At 37.2% G+C, this 23,414-nt stretch overlaps 1 protein-coding gene across 2 annotated transcripts in view; it reads right to left on the bottom strand.

Moving 5' to 3' along the window:
• The window catches only part of LOC127621854 (centrosomal protein of 85 kDa-like), an 89,742-nt gene that overhangs the window by 41,193 nt on the left and 25,135 nt on the right, over window positions 1-23,414 (bottom strand). For both annotated transcript variants that reach the window (XM_052095628.1, XM_052095627.1), the window contains exon 3: window positions 474-1,192. In XM_052095628.1, coding sequence (XP_051951588.1) covers window positions 474-1,192 — 719 coding nt within the window. The remainder of the gene's footprint in view (window positions 1-473; window positions 1,193-23,414) is intronic.

Raw genomic sequence — 23,414 nt, forward strand, 5'->3', positions numbered from 1 at the left:
ATCAATAACAACTAAGAACTTTTACAAAGCCTCAGTGAGGAAAAGATTCCCTAAAAACATTTTTTTCATATAAGGTATTGGTTGTAAAAAGAAGGTCAATTCTCTTTACCACTGTCAACTCACCAGAGGGCGCTGTCAACTTATATTTACAGGGAATTATTTATTTGTTTAAATTGTACTGCTCCTGTATGTAGAGAATTATAGAGCCCACTGTCTCTTCCTGCTCCAAATAGTAAATAGTTGCTCCAAACTGAGATAATAATTAAAGTATCACAGTGTTGTTTTGATTCTTTCAAGCAACCTGAACTGCAGATTTAAAGAGCTCCTCAATCATGGGAGTTTTATATTTGCTTTAAAATTCCCTCATTTGTATTGCAATATGTGGTAGGAACTTGAAGTGCACAATGATCTCAAATTATCATGATTAGATCAAATAATCACCTTCAGACATTATGTAGTCGTGACAGGCCTACCTGTGGAAGTTCTGCTTCTTGACGTAGCTGTTCTCGCTGTTGCTGTTCCTGTTGCCACGATGCAATCCCACATCCCTCTGGTCCTGGCCGATACTCCATCTGCTCACTCAACCACATCTGAGTTCGTACAGCCGGTTGGATGGGTGACCCTCCCACAGCCTGGTGCCTGAGTGTGGGACCCCTCTGCCCAGACCCCACCAGACCACTCGTGGCGGTCTTGCTCTCTGGTAAGGCACTGTAAGTGAGGTCTAACGTGCTGGGTTTGAGCGGAGAGGAGCAAGTCGAGTCCGTTTTACCAAGAGTGTTACTGCTGCCCAGATCATACTTATTTGAATAGTCAGAGTTGGAGGAAAGTTTGTGTAGGCCCAGGGAAGAGAGGAAGCCATCTGAATACAGAGGGTCTTGTCGGAAGCCGTAGAGCACACCCCGATCCAGGGAACCGTGAGGGTCCATACGGTACGATGGTTTCGCGGAAGGGGTGGCATTCTCTTGGCCAGTAAGGCGGGTGAGAGAGGACCATCGGCGGACTGGCCGGGGGTCTTTCATGTCTAGGGGAATGTCATGGGAAGAAGGGAGCTGGCAGCTGCTCCAGGGGCTAGTCGGCATGGAGGGTGCTCTGAGTTTGGAGCTGGAAGGAGAGGGCATGACATGGGCTGTCGGGATCGAACTTTGGGAGCGCAGAGGTTGGAAGGACAACATGGCACTGGAGCTGGAGTGATCTGAACAGAAAGAGAAAGAGTTTAAATTTAGACATATTTAGGCTTGACAAATGGAAATCTTGACAGTTTTTCGTTCTCTTGCTATCATCAGGTGGTATAAGAAAATAGAACTTTGATTTGAAAATAACCATAGACTAGCCAGAGTCTAGCAGAGAAGGGCTAAATTGGAACGGTGAAAATGGTTAAAAGATATAGAAAAGGAAGTCCTACCTTACAGGTAAAAGAACCAATCACCTTTAAGATGTTGACATCGTCTGTCAATCAACTCAATAACGCTCATACGCATTAGCTATACAAGCCTGTTTTGTTTTGTTTTTTGCATAATCAACGGTAAATAAGCATAATGGATAATACTCTTGTTGTCAGATTTTACTGCTGATTTAAAATGTTCTTTGATCATAATCTTGACCAACCGTTTTGGAGATTTCAGTCTTTCTCCATTCAAGTAGATATGTGCTGCATTTGTATGTGGAAAACATATTGGTTTTGCTTTGTTTACACCTGTGACTTTCAGAAATGCTCTCCCACACTTGACAATGTGTTAGGAAACTGAAAATGGATATTTCAAATGAAAACAAATATGTGTGGCCTAAAGTTCTGTTCTATTTTGCATTCACTATTTGACGCCATTTGACGTACTGCGGATAATGTGCTAACCTGACAATTGAGATGACCATTTAAAAAATGTAAAAAGACCCCAGCAGCTAACAAATGTGAGCTGAATGTTTTACCATTAACCCACTTTGTGTGATTCCTCAAAATATGAAAAATCAACATGTTTTGGACACTCATACTGAACTTGGACTAAGGTTAGCTATAATAAGGAAATAAAACCGTTCCGTTCCATTTGAAACAATATTGCCCTTTTTCATTCACTTCACCGCCAAGTACATATGGTATAGTGAAAACACACAGTATGTAGCACATCATTTGAAACATGACTTTAGGCTATGTTCGGCATGCATAACCTGCAAACATACTATTCATACTATTTCTGCAGTATATATTTTGCATACTGTGCATAAAATACAAATTACATATTGTGTCCCACAATGTATAGCACTGGACTTGACCTTCTATTTCCAGTGTGATGAATTAACCACAACTATAACTGATTTAAACATCTTTTGTTGAATCATTAGACTATTTGCTTGGTCTGCCAAAAGTTATCCAAAATGTATTTTGATTGAGTTTAATTATTGGTCAGTAACAGTTTGAGGGCAAGTCTTAACAAAGGTTCAATTAGGCAGATTGAGTGAGCTATGAAAAACAACCCTGCGTGAAGGGTGCTTGTACTGTACATGTTCTCAAACAGCCCTTCAAAACAACAACTTTGATGATGATGAATATAGGAAAATAGACATAATGGAGCACAACTAGAGCATTTAACATCCCATTTGTATTCTTGGTGAGAGAAAGAGCAATGACCGAAAATAGGTGGATGGAGATGACCTAATACTAAACTGCCCAGAATTCTCTAACATCCCATAAGGATTCCCCCGATCATACACCCTTTCTTTTATCCTTTAAAAACAGGCCAAAAACACTGCCAGGCAACATGTCACGACAAAGACAAACTCATCTGACTGTGACTCACTTGGAGGAGAATAACACTGCTCTAAGCTGAAAGCCATCCTCAAATACACCCACAGAAAATCCTGAAACCTCAAAACTAGTGAAGATCTGATTCAAGGTAGCAACTGCCACTAGGAGCACTGACTGTTATACACATTTATGCCATTAATAATATGAATAGTGAATATGTGGGCCTAATATATTGTTGTGTAAACATATTAATGCCATATTTGTTGGCTTTGAAAGCCTAAAGAAATATTAAAGTATAGAGGAATGGAAAACAAGACACAAATAAGAGTTCTGAAGGTGTTAATGTGACAATCTGAGGTCACTTTACTGCAGTATGAGCAGTGCGGTCAAAGAGTGCTGACAGAAATTGAGTTGATGGGCTTCATCAGCATGTCATGAGGCAGGCTGAGATACAGCCATTCGCGTAAAGAAGCTCTGCTGTGCATGATGTTTCATCTGCCTCGAACAACTTGTTATGAGAGAAACAAGCATTCTAGTCAATAGTGGACATTCTTTATAGGATCATTCTTTATGAATCACATTTGAAGTCATGGTCGTGTCAATATACATTGTTTAGGAACCGTAAACAGCCTACAGGCTTATAGATTGTTTTACTTGACAGAAGAATTGATTATTAGGGGCCAAAGCACAGAAGGTACGTAGACACCTGTTATATATAACAGTTCAAACATTCACATTCATTTGAGCTAATTACGTAAAACAAAATGGCCTGGAGAACGTTTTTGGCCCATACCATGTTAAATTAACCCGGTGTGTTCAATTTCCACCCAAATACATGTTTTGCCATTTTAAAATTAGTTGAAAACCTATATTTTCAAACTCATCCTATAGCTTACATCAAATCTTTCCCAAATTTGGGTCTGATGATCTTGAGCCCATGGCGGTCAAAAGTTATTAAAAGCTTTTTAATTAAATCACTCTAATGCACAACAGTGAGTGGATTATTGATGTAGTAGGCCACATTAATTTCTGGGGCCAGTTGCAGAAAACTGTTTTTGACTAGTCTTACTAAGTTATTCGTCTAAAATGTTGGTCTTAATTTTTTCAGTCAGTTGCATAAAAACTTAGATCGGTCTAATTTAATACCAAAATGTAAGACAGCACACCCCTAGGCTAACTTTTGTTAACATTCCAGGTTGCAATGGAAAATAACAGTCAGCTGAGCCGGTGGGGGGTTCAGTTGAGACTTTGTAGAAGACTTTGACTTCAACGATGGTAACAAAGTGTCATGTGTTTTTATTAATTGGGTTAAAATCACAAAATTTGTTCATTAGAATACATTTTGAAGCACTGTAGTCCTTTAATAAGCAAAAATTTTCTGTGAATGAAAACTGTACTGAGTGTCACCTGTTGGCCATTATTTTAAAGCTGTTCAGAGTCTTACTTTTCCCACAATACAATGCAAATTAGACTTACTGTGAGCTTGTGTTATGCAACAAGCTTTCCATGGCATCTTTAGCTGGTCAAACTAATTGTTAGACGTAGTCTTAAATTAATGGCTATGTTTAAGCAATCATGTGAAGTGACACCTTATTGGTCAAGATCTTTTTTCTATCCTCCTGTTCTTCACAAAACCTCCTTTCTGCTACCCATCTTTCTATCCATTCACACCCCACCTACTCACTTTCTCCTTGTTAGTCATTACAGCCACAGTACAAAATGTCCCGTAATGCCTCACAATGTAATATTAGAGAGATTTAACAGACCTTCAGAGTCAATAAAAAGAAATATTGAACTATAGATATAAATTTTAGGGCATAATCCCCCTTATTGACTGACTTCTGAGGCCAATGTAATCTAGCACTTAGCTCTACTATGGTCTGCACAATGTAGCTCTTTGTTGGCATGGGATTCTTTGGCAACAGCAGAGCAGCTGGACGTGGGGCAGAACTGAGATGGCACATTCCATAGAAGACCCACCTCTCTTGAAAATGTGCATTTATACACACAGAACCGAATGCCTACCTACCTATTTCACTACCTAAACTGTACACACACTCTATCAGTGAAAGGGATTAACCTGGTTTTCCAGGTAATGGCCAGACTACTATCACTTTCGGTTTCAGAGCAACCATGTGAGGAGAGCAAAACATATTTACTAAATTATCTTCCAATAACATCTACATTACAGAGAATGAACTTTGTGGACAAACCAAGCTTTCAGACATTGCCACTTTTTAAGCTCTAAAAAGGCCATTGTCAATGATGGATAAACAATCAATACAAAATTGTGTTCACAATGATACTGGGCTGTGATAAAGAGTGCTTTTAAGGAAGAACAAGTTGCTAAATTTGCCAAAGTTTGCTTAGTTAGTGGCATCAAATCTTTGAAAGAGTTTTGTTTGAGGTACATAGCAGCAAGTTAACTAAATTTCGAGCAGAACTGTACATTCTGTCAAGGCCATAACCATGTCTTTAACATTGGGAGGGACCAAGATATTTTGGGGCACAGACCTCAAAAGGACATACTCAAAATAAAATGGTCTATTCTTAAAGAAGATGCTTAGGAGATGCTGTTCAAAATTTCGAATTGATGAAAGACAAAGACATTTTTCAGAAAATCTTACATTTATTTTAAATTATTACCTAATAATATGTGTATTTAAAATATGACACTGTCCTTGCCAAAACCTAAAAACACAAAGTCACATCACACGTTTTACCATGTTCTAGTTCTAATCTGAGAGTGATAACGCTCTACTTTGTGTTTTATAGATAATTTTCTTGAGAAATGTCAAGTGAATTTTCCAAAAGCTTCTTCAAAAGTCTGCCAGATCACCAAATTAATTAAATTATTTTACAATATACACACATTCGCTCTTTATCTAAAGCCTGATATGCTGAAAACTACTCTATAAATGTTTTCACATTCACATTCACATTTACTGTACATGACATATTATCAATTCAAAACAGTGAATTTTGCCAAATGGTGAATAATTTGCACCCTTGAAATTACTGTCGGTCTGTACAACATTTCAATCATAAAATAGTGGGCAAATATAACATGTTATCTTCCATGACACTAACACTCTAACCTGAACTGCTTGCTGAAGCGTGGCGCAGGAGCAATCCGAGAGGTTCCAGCTTAGCATCTGACACTTGAGTCCTGCCTTCATCGATTTGATTGGCTTTCTCAAATTACACTGTGAGCAGTGTTAGACTACTAAGCACGCTAAAAATGTATCTTTTTTAAACCATTATCAGGGGGTTATGATTACATGGTGCAAAGCTGCAGTTTTGACAGGACAAAAAAACATTTTCATCTTCTATCCTTATATAGTCAAATGATCTACTAAACTCCTTATATTTCAAGTGTGGTGTAGTAAAATGGGCTGGACGGGCCATTCCAGAGATGTTGGATTAAGCTGCCAAAAATAACCTCATCTGGTTCAAATTTGCACCAGGGTGGAGGAGAGACACAGAGGCAGAGCAAACCAGGACTGTTAAAGCCTGGAGCTATGGGTGCTCCAGTCCCAGAATGCCCAGCGGAGGAGGGGGCAAACCGGCGATGAGGGTCAGCTATCTTGGCCTATCACTATTGAACAAATGTGACAACCAGGTCTCAGATCAGATCTGAAAGAATCGATTATCATGGTATAGATAATGAAAGGTCAGATCTTAAATGCAGATTAGGCTATATTTAAAAGGTTATAAACAGGTGGGTTGTCTGGAAAACAATGCTAATACACGTATAAATTGCCATGAAAACATATAATAGCGCATAGTTGGGATAACAAAATAAATAGCTTAAAATAAATTAAAAGGGAGAAGACAATGCTTTCCATATATTTTGTTTTTCACATCAAGGCAGAGGTGGGGACAAGTCACACATGGTCAAGTCCAAGCAAGTCTCAAGTCTTAACCATCAAGTCTCGAGTCAAGTCTCAAGTCGCAGTTCAGATAAATCAAGCAAGTCAAGTCAAGTCAAGGGTTCACCCTAAGCAAGTCAAGTCAAGTCCTGATAAGTTTCAAGTCAAGTCACACTACTAAAATAAATAGAGGTAAATTTTTTCGATACATATTTATTTTTGCACAGAAAAGATGAACTTGTATACATATATTATGTATCTTATTTATTATACATTTGCTACATATTAATCATATGCATATCTGTGCTACATTAATATCTGAAAATAAAATAAAATTGTGTTGTTTACACAAAACGTTCAGACATTAACATTACCTGTAAACATTAAAACAAATTTATTTTCGTATGCACAAACATTCTTTACATTTTTAAAAATAATGTAATTTAAGGAAAATCAATTTGCAAAACCACATTTATGTGACCAAGTGTAAATGGAATCGTTTTGATAAATCAGAATCAGCTATCCGATCTGAGAAAACGCATGAAGTGGCCAGTTGTAACGTTAAACATAGGGTTGCCAACCACAACAGTTTTCTGTAGCCTTGTGCTGAACTTATTCAATAGAATTAGACTTCTAGAATGTTCTTTCAAGTGCAAAAAATATATTTTTTTCATTTAGTAGTTTTTCTTATCATAGCCAACAAATGTCTTCGAAACTCCTTTTCCTCGATTTACTGAAGCCTATATGTAAAACGCATTTGCAGCTGCACAGCCGTATGTCTATGCTGCATATATCTATGCCGTCTGGCTCAGCTCATAGGCTGTGCTGCGGCAACTGCACATCCAATGGCGCTGAGCGCTGGTCAGAGCCCGCCAAGTAAGTCCCCGAATTTTGCATTAAAGCAGGTCTTCGTTCATTCATAGTCTGTCTGACATATATATTAGAATAGAAGCTATGTGTCTGTCATGGATTTGCACTGAATTGATACTCAAAAATACGGAACAAAGTGCGTTCCGTATCAGTTCAATACGGAACAAGACTTTTATGTGTCAAATACGGAACGATTCCTAGTTAAACAGCCCCTTAGAAATGTTTAGGTGCGTGCTAGTGATCACATCGGCGCCTCCATGTTAGCCTGTCATGCAGTAACGTTATGCGCAATGCTTTATAGTTTCCACACGCAGTCCACAAACTTGAAAATGCGCACATTTAATACATACATTATAACCTACATGTAATATTGAGCTGCCCGCTCATTTTAAGATGCCAATCAACATTAAAAACTCAGGCTACGCCACTGTTATAATCAAATTCCCCAATAAGTTACATCTATTTACTGAGACGTAACAGTATAATGATAATGCCATGGTCACATTTCTAATAAGAAAAAAACATAATATGCCATCAAGGCCAAATTATGACAAACAGAAAAGATTAATTCATTACATTAGTAATCGTTATAACGTAGATCTTAGTGAAACTGACTATAAAGAGATTACTTTCTTACCTTTCCTTGTGGTTCTTCTTGATATGTCGAACGAAATTTGACGTTGTGGTTGTCGTAGTCGGATATTACGTGCCTTGCATATTTTGCAACTGGCAAATCTTTTTTATAGGCACGGTCCAGTTCAAAGTCTGTATAGCCAAACGAGACAATTTGTGGAGCTCGACTACTGTCTGCCATGTTTGGCGCGGTTTGAATTGAGCAGCGTTAAAGGCACAGATGCCGATAGCGAGGCTGACCTCACAATATATATATATATATATATGTTAATTAATTGTATTGCTGTTTGTTTATTATACGTTCAAGTCATTGTCGAGTCTTCCACTTCAAGTCAAGTCAAGTCTCAAGTAACTTGTTCTCAAGTCAAAGTCAAGTCAAGTCATTTTCGTACTTTAATCAAGCAAGTCACAAGTCCTGAAAATTGTGACTCGAGTCAGACTCGAGTCAAGTCATGTGACTCGAGTCCCCCACCTCTGCATCAAGGGCTGTAGGCTATACATAATAAAACTCTACTTCATTAGCCACTTTTCCACCATCGGGCCAGTGCGAACCAGGGCTATCAACTGGTCAGCCGGGGCCAATAGACTCGGACCTGGAGCCGTGAGACCAAAATCGATCTGCATTCCAACCATCGGGCCAACAGCCGGCAATGTTGCCCTAAAACCCACCCTTAATACGTGGCCCTGGTGCCAACGTCACACACTCCACCCATTTCACAAGTAAAAGGAAAGCTCTAGCTCAGACTCAGGAGACTAGCTAGCCCTCAATTTTTTATTTTTCCCAAACCTGTACCGTTGTTCACTGGACACACAACTTGGCAAGTTCTGCAACATTATTCTTAATCACGTATTCATTTCGGCAGACACATTCAATCTGACGTTGCACTTTTTTCTCCGCCCAAATATTTAGAAGAGTCATAATTTCGTCTACTGACCAGTACTGACGATTCTCCATTTTCCGTTGATCTGTTGAGGTAAGCTGGTAGCTAGATATGAAAAATAGGGTATCTAAACCCCGCCTTTGATATTGACACCGCCTCAATCCCCAGTTGGCCTTCTTTAGGCCAAGGGTAATTGGCAGGCCCGAGGGAGCCCCGGAAGTGACAGCGGGAAAGCAACTGGTCCTGGCACGCACCAGCATTCCCTCATTTGGGCCGATAGTGGAAACGTGGCGACTATGGCACAAATTCATCTGTCACTTGCTCGAAGGTTACCAAATTAGGTAGATACCAACATGGACAGGTTGTTTGACAATGACCCAAATTTTACCTATGAACAAAATTATTCAAGGTAAAATACAACCTAGGCTACATTAAATGTGGGTTAACTTGCAATGGATAGACATGGTTTGTTAAACCATAAAATGCTTACATTTTCAATGCTTTTGACCACTTTATGTCCAATGTAGCTTTAGGTCCTGAGGCAAAACCAGTTATAAAGCACTGCTCTAGATGATGGTGTTGGAGTTCAAGAAACACTAGGGTGGGCTGTAGATTTTTAGGGCAATATTTTTACACGGTTAGATCAATGAACATCACTGTACACTTTTATGTGATTTGTGTTGCTTGCCTTGATCTGTCAGATGCTCTGTGGTAAATGCTTTGTGAGTATCTGTGGGATTCTGAAATGTGGGTCACCGAATATCTATCTCAATTCCTCTTACTGGGATTAAGCCATGTATCAATTATCAAACACCTTTTTTTTCTTGCAATACAGCATGCTCGATATCTTTCCACATGTTTTCTTACCTGACTTGCCATACATGGCTGGATAGATGGAATTTGTTTGATCGATCTCTACCACTCAAATTATGGCTAATATATTCCATCATGCATAACAGTGTCAATTCGATATTACAGACTCCCTAGTTTGTGATTTGTCTAGCAAATGAGTGAAAATTTCCTTTTCAACAGTTTAAGAATGCATACATGCCTATGTACAGACATGCTCCATACAAACAGAAAAACTACTGCTGTGTGTAAGGCTAGCAGTGCTTACTCAGCGCTTGTGGCTATGCTAGCTGAGTCAAAGACTCCTGACTTTGCAGCGTGAAGTACCACACATACACAAATCTACACACACAGTCCTAACACCCGTCTTTCTTATGTCACATCAGCACAGTGAGCTGTCCGCCACTAGCATCCTTAGTGACATCTTTCAGAGTAAGGCTAGTTAGCGGCACCCATCGTTTAGCATGCCATAGCATTGACATTGTCAGAAAACATCTGCAAATGGGTCTTTGAGCTAAAATGTCACACTGAGCTAGAATCAAGATGAGGAAATATGGGGTATACAAAATAGCTGGTGCACATGTGCCCCATAACCAATAGAGGGCCTACTAAGAGAAAATCCTTAAAAAAAAGTAAACAAAATGCAAAGAAATAAGCATAAAATGCATATGTTCAAAATATAAATATATAAAAATATATAAATAATATAAACACATATTTTTACAGTAGTTGACCCAAGTTTGAATAAGCATAGCAGTTAATATGGCACTGCAATACCCTAAATATAAATTACAGCCTTCACATTATTTTTCACTGCAATTAAACCTTTCCACAATGCCTCAAAAAAGGGGACCATATGGGGGACCCAGAGTCAGAATTCTTGAATACCCCCTAAATAGAGCTTGTTGCTCTATCTATCACTTACTCGATGTTGTGTCAATGTAGTGATATTTGAGATAAGGCCAATAAAAATTAGCGAGTGTAATTTGTATGCCACTCCCCCGGACATACGGGTATAAAAGGAGACAGCTTGCAACCACTCATTCAGATTTGTTCTTCAGATCCGAGCAGTGTTGACGAAATCCACCAGCATTCCATTCACCTCTGAAAGTGAAAGAGTAAAAACAGCTGTTGGATATACGCTGTATTACATTGTAAGCACGCCCATGCAAATTCCCCTCGCTAATTTTCATTGGCCTTTTCTCAAATATCAGAGGTGTTTGGGGCTCCCAAATGCGACCCCTAGTGTCACTATATCGACACAACTTCTCCTTTTCTCCATCAGGGAATGGAGGTTACAACAGTTACCAAGACGTTATTCTCTCAGTGTGTTACTGAAACCCATTACAGCTGGTCAGAGCTGGAACATGCATGTTTATTTGTAGTTAGCAATGGGGAGGAATGCACTCACTAACAAGTGAGGGTTCTGAAATAGGTCACGTAAAAGGATAGAAGCAAACATGAGAGTTAAAGCTAAAAAAACAGCATGACACTTCAATGAGAACAACATCAAAGTGTTATATTTTTTACAGCATTCCTCTTCAGAATTACGGATGTTGAAGGACCTAAAGTATAGTATTGGTGCAAAGTCAAACAAATTTTAATTTTTTTAATAGCATGGATTTCAGTCACCCAGTTATATCGATACTGAAGACAACATAACTTGTGGTTGCATTCTTAAATGTATCATGCAGCAATTGGTAACATGACAAATGGGAACCAATTACATGCACACCAATATGCTTGTAAATCTCAAAAATCTGCCAGGTATTATTGCGCAATCTGGCACATGATTATGGCTGAGAGTGCATGAGAGTATATAGTATCTAGCTTATCATAACACACTCTGATGTGAGTTGGAGTCAAACATGTGCCGCCTGGTCATGGCCCTGGTGGTCTTGCCAAACTAGCTCATATTTAGCAACTGCTCATGGGTTTCACTCCTCTGCCCGTCACTATTAGCCTGGCGCCAAAGAGGTGGTTGCTAGGGACCAACACGGAGCTCCAGGGCCCCTGAGTCTTCCATTTTCGTGATGGCCAGGGGCCAAGATGGGTCTAATAAAAGAATGGGCTTGTTGGGTACTTCTTAAAGATGTTAGGTTCTCCAGTAGCAGCAGTGAGGAGACAAAAATGGCAAGTTCTAAAGAGAGTGTAAATCAGGCACGATAAACATCACTTGTTCGCAGCTTTATGAACATATCAAAGAACACTGTACCAGATCCAAATATTAGCAATAGTGTGGTTGCTATAATGACATCACCCATAACATGCATTTGTTTTATTAGCCCATTTTTATTTAGCTAATTAGCTAAACAATCACAATAAAAATTTGTACTATATGTTTTTAAACATATTCCTTTTTTTTTATTCAATTACCATTTATTATGATAAAACTCTGAAATTATGCCAAGGATATGTATATGGTTAAAAACCGTGAAATGCTTTATTTACATGTGGCAAAAATATTATACAGAATGTACAAATACATAATATAAAATGGTTTTTTGTAAGATTTTGTAAGCCTAAATGTGAAAACTCTTGTGCCAGTTTTGGTACTGGAGCTGTTGCTATGGTTACGGGAGGTGGCCTCGTGGTGCTTGGCCATGTGTCACAACCTGAACTTTCAATTCACTTAAAACTGGGACTTAATCACACAAATTCCAAAATATAACTGAGAAATTCTATATACTAGACTCATATCCATCAACAAAATGACTTAAATCTGCAGTTTGTCAGCATTTAAATGACTGACTGAAGATGACAGATGTGAAACAAGCAGACAGAAGTCATAGAAAGATACACATTCTACAAATGGGAAAGGATGCTCTACTATTTGGCCAACAACAAACTAGTAAGTTTAATATTTTTAGCTCTGGTGATTTTAAAGTGATGAATTAAAGAAGCCACTTTTTGTAATGTTTAAGTGTGCTGACAGCATGCAGTACATTGCATGTAGTAGTTACTATCAGCAAGTTAACTTGAAAAGTTGCATCTTAAATCATCCTAATTATTTAAAGCATAGCTTCTGAACAAATTCACTGCATTCAAATATAAATGTCAATTTTAGTCATGATCTGACTTTAAATCGCCTGCTGTTAGCAATGATCTAGTTATTAAGCATAGTCCAAAAGTTTATTTGTGAGATACTGTGGACAGTATTTTAATAGAGTTAGACTATGGCTTGCTTTAATAAACTGTTGCAGAAGAAAAAACTGTTGGATGCTGTGAACTACATGTTGCACACCCACAATAATCTTACAGTTATGCACTTTCTAAGCACTCTGGTTACAGTGAAGCACATCACTGAGCTCGGGATGCGCATAAGCGAAGAGTGTTAAAGATTGGTTAAAACTTATCATGGGTATGGTTATTTATTTTCATCTAAGAATTATGTTTAAAACAAAGCAGTATGCAGTATAAGGGTCAATGGCATTATGCTCATTTGATCTAGATCTATTAAATGATACAAAAATGTCATAAAAATGCAATTCACACAACATAATTACTTAAATACACCTATTTTATGATGAACATGTTTCAATTCCTGAGTTCAATGTCAGTTTTATTTTTTATTTTTATTTTGTTGCTTAAAAGTAAAAAAATATGATGTGGTGTAATCTTCTGAAGACCATATATCTATTTATAATTAAAAGCTAAAATTATTGAAAAAATAAATGTTGGTATGAGTAGTGCAGAATAATATTTTATAAAAACCAAATTAAAGTAAAAAAATAAATAAAAAAAATAAAAAACGAGATGACCCCCATTTGACCCTCATAAATGTTTGTGAAGATTAAATCAAAACCCTTATTTTGCCATATCAATAAACATCAATGCTTTGACATATTTACATTTTAAAACGTTTTGTTTAGGTCATATGGAGTAACCCTGAGAAAACCTCTTTATATTATTGACTAAGAAAAAGTCAAGAAGATATTTGTAAAAAAAAAAATGAAAACATTTTTGACATTAGTTATTAGGTTGCGTACACTGATGTATTCAAAATACTTTAATGCCTTATAACTGATAGTTACACCACATTACATACAACTCATTAAACCAAATGTTTGTTTAGAAAATGCGATAAAGTTTTATTTTTTTAATTTGTGAACCCAACATGGGCTCAAAGATTACAAGTCTACGAACTAATCTAGATTATTCCCAAAAATTCTCCTCCAATTTTTCCACCTCGGACAACATTATTTGTCAATGACCAACAAACAAGCAAATTAATCACTTCTACTATTTAAACAACACATTTTTAATCGATTTATCTACTTCACGTGAGCATAAAAGACTGATGTATGCATGTGCTTGAAGACGTTCTCAGTCAAGATTTAAGAAAACCCTTCCTGACACGCCACTTCTGTCAGCAGTCAGTATTTCTGGCTTGCTATTACATCACCATCTGCCCAAAATTCCACAGTGACACTGAGAGGAGTTGATGTAACCACTGGGAGAGGGTCATGGTCAAACCCCCAGAAATTTGAGAGGTGCCGCAATGCTGTTCTGTGTCAGCTGAGCTCAACTGTTCCAGACAGACAATTACTGAAATAAGCTGTTCCAAAAACCTATGACTTTCTTTCTTCCATGGTACACAAATAATGCCAGAATTAAAATTTTTGGGTGAATAATAACCATAAAGTTTATCTGGGTCATACAAATAACATGAATCGCATGGATCTTCCAGTAAACATCCAGCTGGGCTTGTTGTATTATGAAATAGCTTTGTAACAGGGCTGATGGTGTTAGGAAACAGACAGACAAATGCAGACAGATGGTGTGTGGGTATAGCCTGCCAATGCATGTATAATCTCCTCTAGCCATTATAGCCATAGCCGTCAACCGACTTTGACTGGGAGTTTAATAGTTAAACTCTAAGATGAGAAATCACAGGCCTCAGCAGTGCTTTAATGATGGCTGAGTTGATGCAGATTCTGTTTTCAAACTGGTGAAAGTAATTATCAGCTCAGGGAATAGAAATGCTGAGGCACTACAAGGTGTCTCTATATGTGTGATTTCATCTCCGCCCAAGGGAGCCTGGAGTGGTGCACTACCCCTATAAACAACAGTTCATATGTATCATGCACACACAACCAAACATATTCAATTTCCATGAAAAACAATCGATCACATCCTCTTAAAAGCATCTGACGCAATCCTTTCCTGTACGGTTATTCACATCCTTCCAACAGTAGCTTTTTTTAAAGCAACAGCAGCACTATGGCTGCATTCATATTGATCTCTATCCATATCCAATAGACATATGACTGCGAGACATCATTGACTGGACTGCATCCTGTTTTTCCTTTTACTCTGTAATTAGTTTATCTCCATCCTTGAAACAAAGGATGAGGATTCTTCTATCCACTTAGTATGTAAGTATGTAATACAGTACAAGCATGTGTGTGTTTCTCATCATTCATACATGTTCTTTCATTCCCTCTCTGGTTTCATTCAAGAGATTGAGGTGAAGGTGAAGCCAGGATAATAGCAGTTAACCAATAATAGCGTATTAGAAAGACAATTTAGAGCTCTATCCACTTTTCAATAATACATTGTTTACATGACAATCATGACAGAATTTTCATTTTTGGGTGAACCATCCTTTTAACTACCTGTAAAGTATTTGTCAAAGGTATTTGCCAACAACAATATAAATGCAAGTCTGCACATAATTTGCACATCTTGCTGGAAAATAGATGACTGAAGAGAAGGATCATATTGTAGGTTGTATACTTAAAAAATAATTCCACCTGAATAAAACTAGAGATAAGAATTAGTGCTGTCAAAGTTAATATGTTATTAACGCGTTTATGCAATATTTGTTTAGGGCCATAAATAGTTTTAATGACATTAACGCATAATATGACCCTTTTATTAAACATTAGTTCAGGAGAAGCGAGTCAATTTGCGCAAATGCCGCAATTGTCAAATGCACTGACCGACCGGAAAACAGATAGTGGGATACATTATGCTGATACCTGTGGCAAGCAATCAATGTAGCTTAGCAGTAGAACATGCCCACAAAGTACAGATAGAGCTTCTAACATTGTAACATAATTGTAAAAGGAGAACATGAAGTAAACAGGGCAGAAATATATTACTTTTGTATAACACAAATCTAATAATCAGAATAATAATGACAATTCAGCATTATGTTATAATAATCAACCTGACATGTCCCACAGTAATAATTTAGTATTATGCAATGTTCAACTGGGGTTTCAAAAATAAGTCAGTGAAGTAGCTTTGCACAGTAAAAACGTTCCTATGTTATATGCTACTATGTATAATTGTGTATGAAAAATAAATATAAAGTGCATAATCATTGAAAACTTGCCAAATAAAAAAGGTGAGATATCTAAGAGAATTATGTCAGCGTCCACACAAAGAACTCGCTGATGTGACAGGCGAACGCAAAAGTATCACTTCATAACTAACACTTAAACGCACTGTGGCTGGAGACTGATGACAGATGTTCCGGCCCTCTGGGGCCACAATAACAGAGACCTAATGCACAGCGGTTCACATTCACCACAACAGGGCCATCATCACAGTCATAATGGCTTACATCCGAGTTCCAAACCGATGAGAGGAGGTCCATATAAATGAAGATCTGTAAAGGTCCCTTTACAGCTAAGCTGTGCCAGAAAACATATGGAACAGTTTGGTTTAGAGAGGATTAGCTGGTGACCTCATTCAGCTCTACTGTCATACATTAAAAGAGAAGTTGCTATTTTCTCAACATCCAAGGGCTTTTTTAAATTGCACTTAAGCATTTGAAGTGGGTAAGAAGTACATAGACTAACAAAACTTATAAAAATATATGCAATAAGGAAAAGATTGTTTTGATCTACTTTGTGAAAGTTTTGAATTGTTGAATTGTTGACAGTGTTGTAGGCTTAAGAGATGGGATGTAACGATTCACTTATATTCTCGATGTGCCGATTACAAATCCTGCCAATTCATATGCATTAACCAATAAATATGTTAGTGTTAAGAATTGTTAGTGTTGGTGAATAATCGTCTTTAAAATGCTAAAAATCGAATAAATCGTGAATGAATTTGGCAAAACTGTGTACAACATTTTAAAATGAATAAATAATTAATTAATTACATGTGCGGCGTGGTTCTCTAATTCACCTTGAAGCACACACCCTCAAAGTTTCCCTTCACAGATGTGCACTGTACTCTTCCATCACCCTTCAAGGGTTCGTGCCCACTCTTCGTTCCATCCGTAAATCTCATTGAACATTTATCTCTCTTCACGACGGCTACTGAGAATCTATAAACTTGCAGCTTTCTTGTCTCGAGTCAAACACGCTCAAACAATTGATACAGCCGTAAATCATTGCGTGACCACTACTGAAATAAAACGCTTCCATTGTGAGGAAACTTAGCCATTATTATGTGATAAAGCGGTGCTATTTAACTGATATCATTGTTTAGGACTTAGCGTGCACAAAATAGAATACTAGAATCCTATAAATACATTTTTAAAAATACAAAATCAAATCCTTAATTGAATAGTTATTTAAACCAAATTTCAATGTGTATCGAATAAAAATTTCTGAATTTGCAAAAATCTGTTTGAATCGAATTGAAAACCTATGAATCATGACTCAAATCGATTCCCATTTAACCCAAAGAGTTACACCCCTACTTTAGAGCTATAAAATTCATGTGGATCACATATCTCAGGTCATTTGGGTTTGGAAGAGTTTAATGAGGAATATTTGAATTTTTTAAATTGATTTTTAAATCTATGACTTTCGACTGCAGGCTTTGGTGTAGGTCTGCACAATTAATCCAAAACGAATCGTGATTACGATAACGGCTTTCCGATTAAAATTATCCATGACTGTTATAATCAAGGTACAGACAGGGTCACAAAGTAGCTTGTTTTGAAGTCAGCTTATTTTAGATGATTTGGACATAGAAAAATCTTGAACTTTAAATTTCATAGACCATCACCATTTGACCCACAACTGCATTTGGTAGATTTACATTTTAACGAATCACACTAAATCACAAACACAAAATTACTTTCTAAAGTGCAACCGCTGTGACAGATTTGAGGCCAAATATGATATAAAAATTTTAAATGCAATAAGGTATTTAAATAAAAATGTGTCTGTTCAGTTTGACTATTGAATATGTCAAATATTATTATTTACTGTATGAGGACCAATAATTTAAGCAGTAAAGACACATTTTTCAAGCTTTGGAAGTGTTAAATGTGTGAGGATGTGTATACACCAACCTGATACATGACATACAGGCATATTGACTGAAGTTTTGTCAATAGTTCAGAAATAACCTACATACATTTCTTTGCTGTAAACCATAAAACCTTTATAATAACCTTTAGTAACATTAAGAAACATTATTACAGTATTTAATGATAAGCTAATCAAATAAGCTACATCCCATAACCAGCTACATCTGAAGAACGGTTGCTTGCTTAGTGACATCACAGTCATTTAATCTATTAATTGTCATTAATAATCGCAATTTAAATGTCAAGGGCAATAATCAACAATTCTAAGCAGTCTGTTGAGATATCTTCTGAAACAACAGAGCAGATGAATGTGAGATGCAGGAGACTTCAGTAGGAGAAAACAATGCAATATTAAAGAGAAAAATCACTATTACATAAAACAGCTGCGAACTGAACTTCCCTTTTAAAATGAACAGCACTATGGAAAAGTAAACCCACACTTCATTTCAGATATGTGGGAAGAGCCAATTAAGCCAAAATAGCTTTCTTCCTCTGGTGAAGCACCAGATTGCAGTGAATTTAACATGAGATTTTTCTTGTGTGTGGTCTTTGAAACTACAGGTTAAGCTTCATATGGTTGGCCTTAGAAGGCTGCCTAAAATTCAAAAAGAGGTGCTAACCTACTTTTGTGAGTCTGACCCTAGGTATATAATTAGTGAAATTATTCAGTCTCAGTGGGGAGGCTTTTCCACACACATCTTGCAGTGTTTGAAAAGCTGTAATCTCGTATCTCTAAGGCAAGAGGATTGTCCCTTTTTCAAAGCATCAACGGATTTATTTTTTCTATAAAAGTGGCGATGTGACTCATTTTTTCAGTCAGCAATAACCTTGCATCAAAAATAAAAATAAGCATGATGACAAGATTAGGGATGTGCAAAACGACACAGTTTCAAAATCAATTAGTCGCTTGGTTGTCGACTAGTTGACTAGTCTATCTTAAAGAAGTTCTTTATAGCTATGCATGTTTAGGATGTTGTCCATGCACCCAAAACCGATCACGATTCTCAAGGGGTGTTCCACACAGGACACGTTCTTGCCTTCATAAACAGCTGGACGGAGCTCAACAAAATGGAACAAACTGGAACTAATAGCAGACAGGGGAAAACCTGATATTTCACACTTTTAAATGGATAGTTCACACAAAAACAAAATCTGTCATCATTAACTCACTCTCTTGTTAACACAAAAGTAGACGTTAGTCAGAATGTTAGAGTCAGAAAGCGACTTTGGATAAAATTAAGCTGTGAACTATCACTTCAAGAGCCCTCCACCTTTCACTTTTAAATCACAAACACAAACTGAGTGGGAAATCCTAAGATCAAGATAAACTGGATACTATACTATGAGCAGGTCTGCTTTCAACAGTGAATTGTCATGAAAAAAAAACTAGGGTAAGGTACCAATCACATGTCTAGTCTTTTTACAGTGGTGTGATGAAAACCCAGAGAGATTATTAATTAAAAAGGGCAGGGCAAAAGCTGTGTGAGTGTGGCTGAAATCCAAGTGTAATTACAAAGCCTCACACAGACAGATTTCCATCATTTCATGCTGTCTTCATCCATAAAAACAAGCCGTCTAATTAAAAGTGCACATACTACACAAACTGGTTCACCAAGATGGCAGATATTGACTCTAATTTTATGAGGTTATGACAGAAAATCCTATTTGGGTGAGATTTAATCAATGCTCAGCTTGACCCTTAATTCTGAATTTATTAAGCTGGCGTTCACATGCATAGAAAATCCAAACGGATTTGGCAAAAGGTGAATTGGTGTGTTATTTCTGGACGACCCTGTGTTGGAAAGCTTTTTGAGTGGTTTTCAACACAATCGAGTTAAGAAATATACCCACTTTTTCAAAGAGCAAAACGATAGGAAGACTTCATAAACTCTTACCAAATCCCTCAATCTAATATTAAAAAACGAAATCATTAACGAGCCAAAAGATTTTAGACTATGTCTGCATGAATCTGGATACATTTGAAAACGTAGTTTTCGTTTTCGAAATGCTCTCCGTCCACACTGCCGTTTTCTAGCATTTTCCAAGTTTCTCGTCCATACTGAAACAAATAAAAACTCTTAAATCCCCTTACTGCGCATGTGGAAAATCACCGTTCCAAGTACGGTCTGAAACGCAATTGTCCTCATGTTCAGTCGCAAGACAGCAATTACGAGTAAAGCCTCGTTCACACTGTCAACGTTTTTGTCGAAGCAAGCAACAGGAGACCATTCATTTTCAATGAGAGCTGGCGACTTCCGGTGGCATGAGCGATAGCAACCATTGGCGACAGGATGTGGGCGTGTCAAGCAACAAGACAAAGTTGAGTAAAGTTCAACTTGATGCAAATGCAGAACGATAGCGTGCAGCGACAGCCAATGAGAAAAGACATTGAAGCTCATGTCTCCTGTGAGAAAATGGAGACGAGTGCAGAAAAGATGGAGTTGTTGTTGTCATCGATTTCACTGTTCAGTAACAGCTTACATGGATATAATAAAACAGTGATGCATGGAAAACTGTGTAAGAAATTGTCAGCATTCTGAGTGAGTTTGATTGATACATTGAAAGATCGATCTTTGTATTGATATAATGCATCGAGTATTGATGCAGTTTATAACACTTTCCCATCCAGAATGCTCATTTTTAATGGCAAGTAAACTGATTTCTTATCAAATTGGATAATGTACTAGAAATTGTCAATACTGTTAGTGAGTTTAATGCATACATTAATTGATTTTTCATCTGGTTCGTGATGCAATGCAAATGAAAAACACTTACCCAGCAGAATGTTCATTATTAGAGGCAAAAACAAATTATTCCTTGTAAAATAATAATGAAATATTTGTTTTACTGGCCAGTTTTGCAGCCAACCAATAATGTTAGAGCGACAGCAGTAGGAATGTCCACTGGTGACAAGAAATACAGAGACTAGCGACATTTAGCGACAAAATTCCTGACAGTGTGAACAGGGCTTAAAACCTCCCATCACCTATTAAGGCATGCAATGTGAAGGTTGAACAAAGTAACATTTATCTTTAACAGTGCTATCAAAGTGGATAGCACGTGCAACAATGCTGCTACAACATGGGCCGCCATCTTTATTGTTTTGGGTTGAATGGATCACATGACTGCATCACATGACAACAATACCTCATATTTTAGGTATGTATATTACTATAATCAGTTGTCTGATTGTCTGAATGGAGTCCAGATTTTGTGTTGTATTTGCAAAGTTGTAGTGGCAGAAGTTTAAAAGATATCTTCATATTCTTTTAGATTCTGGTTCAAAATGTACTTTTCTTTTGGTATCTTCATGTTTATGCCCCTATATGTTTAACTGGTGAATTTAGTACACTTGTATCTAAATGTGTAAATTTTACCACCTCTACAATATAATGGATTACTCATTAAATATTGGTCCATTGCATTTAATACTTTGGCTTTGATCCTCATTTATGAGTATCTGTTTTAGAAAAAGTAATTACAAAGCCAACCATTTCAGCTGGGGAGGTTCCTGAAATTTGGTTGATTTGGCATGGAATAAGCCACAATTTAAGAGGCCAGTCCAATTTTAGGACCCAAAAGACTTTTTATATACAAGTCAAAGAAGGTTTCTTGAAATGTAATAAAGATTGTTTGGTGCTGTCTGGTGTAAGACTTTCAGATATCCCTCTTCCCACAAAGACTCAAAGAAGTCTAAAATAGAGGTTGACCGATATTGTTTTTTTCAGGCCGATGCCGATCTTTTGAAATCCGGGTCGGCCGATGGCCGATTAATGCAGCCGATTTATTTTGGCCGATATTTGGCCGATATGTGCTTGTTTTTAACCTCTTATTTGAACATTTTATTTGAAAGATAAAATGTAACACAAATAATTACTTAAGATAGACAAAATTTCTCAACAAATACATTTACTGAACACTTGACACTTAAATTAAAAATGTATAATGTAAAAACATATTGTATAAATAATGTATAACACATATATTAAATAAACAAAGCAGGTGTTACGAACTGTTCCGAGACACGAAGGTTGAGATCCAAATGCAGCTTTAATTAATCGGCAATCCAGACACGTAATCCAATATTCAGAGCATCCAAGAGAAGCACAGGCATAACTAGGGATGGGTATCGTTAAGGTTTTAATGGTATTACTATCTTACCGATACTGCTTATCGATCCGGTACTTCAACTGTATTCTTAACGGTTCTTTTTGTTATAATATATATATATATATATATATATATATATATATATATATATATATATAAACAAAGATAAACGTTATATAGGCACAGTGATTTAATTTCAGGAAGGTCTACTAACATTACTGTTCAGGTGTGGTCTAAAAAGAAATCTAATAAAGTAATCAATTGTAAAATAACACTGCATAGTTTATCATAGATAGATTAATGCTTATTAATGCAGAAGTTATTCATTCAAGAGCTGTAAGTGATTTTCTCTTTGCCTTTTGTTGTTTGATTCGCAGTAATGGCTCAATCGTCAGCATGTTTATTAGGACGCTTCCCCTTTAAGACCGAGTTCAGATCTAATAAGTTCCTGATGCAGCATATTTTCTCCCAACTATTTCCATAACTACGTCCATTTAAGACATAAACTGTGTTTAAGTGAATCTCCAAGCCGGTCGTTTTGACATATTTTTGTGTATAGTTGATCGTTTAGACGCGCACATGAAACCCAAAGTAGCCTATAGTTTGCTTGTCTCGTTGTGGTCTGTTTCGGAGCGCGCACCGCCTTGGGAACGGTATCCCTTGCGCTCTTTTTATTATTATACGCGTCCCGCAATTCAGCAACAGTAGCTAGACTGCATTTTACAACAATCACCGATCGTGCTGATTCTGATGTTAAGTTTGAGTTTAAGGGAGAAATGTCAGTGCACCGCTGTGAAGGGAAGGAAGTTGTGATAGACAGAATGCGGCTTATGTATAAATATTATATTTATAATCTTTGGAAGGCGAAATATAAAATAAAATCAGACTAATATCACAGATCTAAACCAGGCTACGTTTGAATGTTTAGTTCTGTCACTCATTTAGCAGGGCTCTGGTTCTGCTCGCTGTGCGCGAGATCTCTCGCTCTCTCTCTCTCTCTCTCTCTCTGACTGCGAATAGCTAAATTGCATCACAGACAAATGGTTTCATAGAATTATTATAGAAATGGCTGGCGAGATAAAATAACTTTCTCTTTATATCAATAATACATGTATTTTCTTAATTTCTCCAGTACCGACAGCAGAAGCGATAACGTCCGAGCTTACCAAAGCCAGTCC

This window comes from Xyrauchen texanus, chromosome 28 (genome assembly GCF_025860055.1).
Source record: "Xyrauchen texanus isolate HMW12.3.18 chromosome 28, RBS_HiC_50CHRs, whole genome shotgun sequence".
NCBI lineage: Eukaryota > Metazoa > Chordata > Actinopteri > Cypriniformes > Catostomidae > Xyrauchen > Xyrauchen texanus.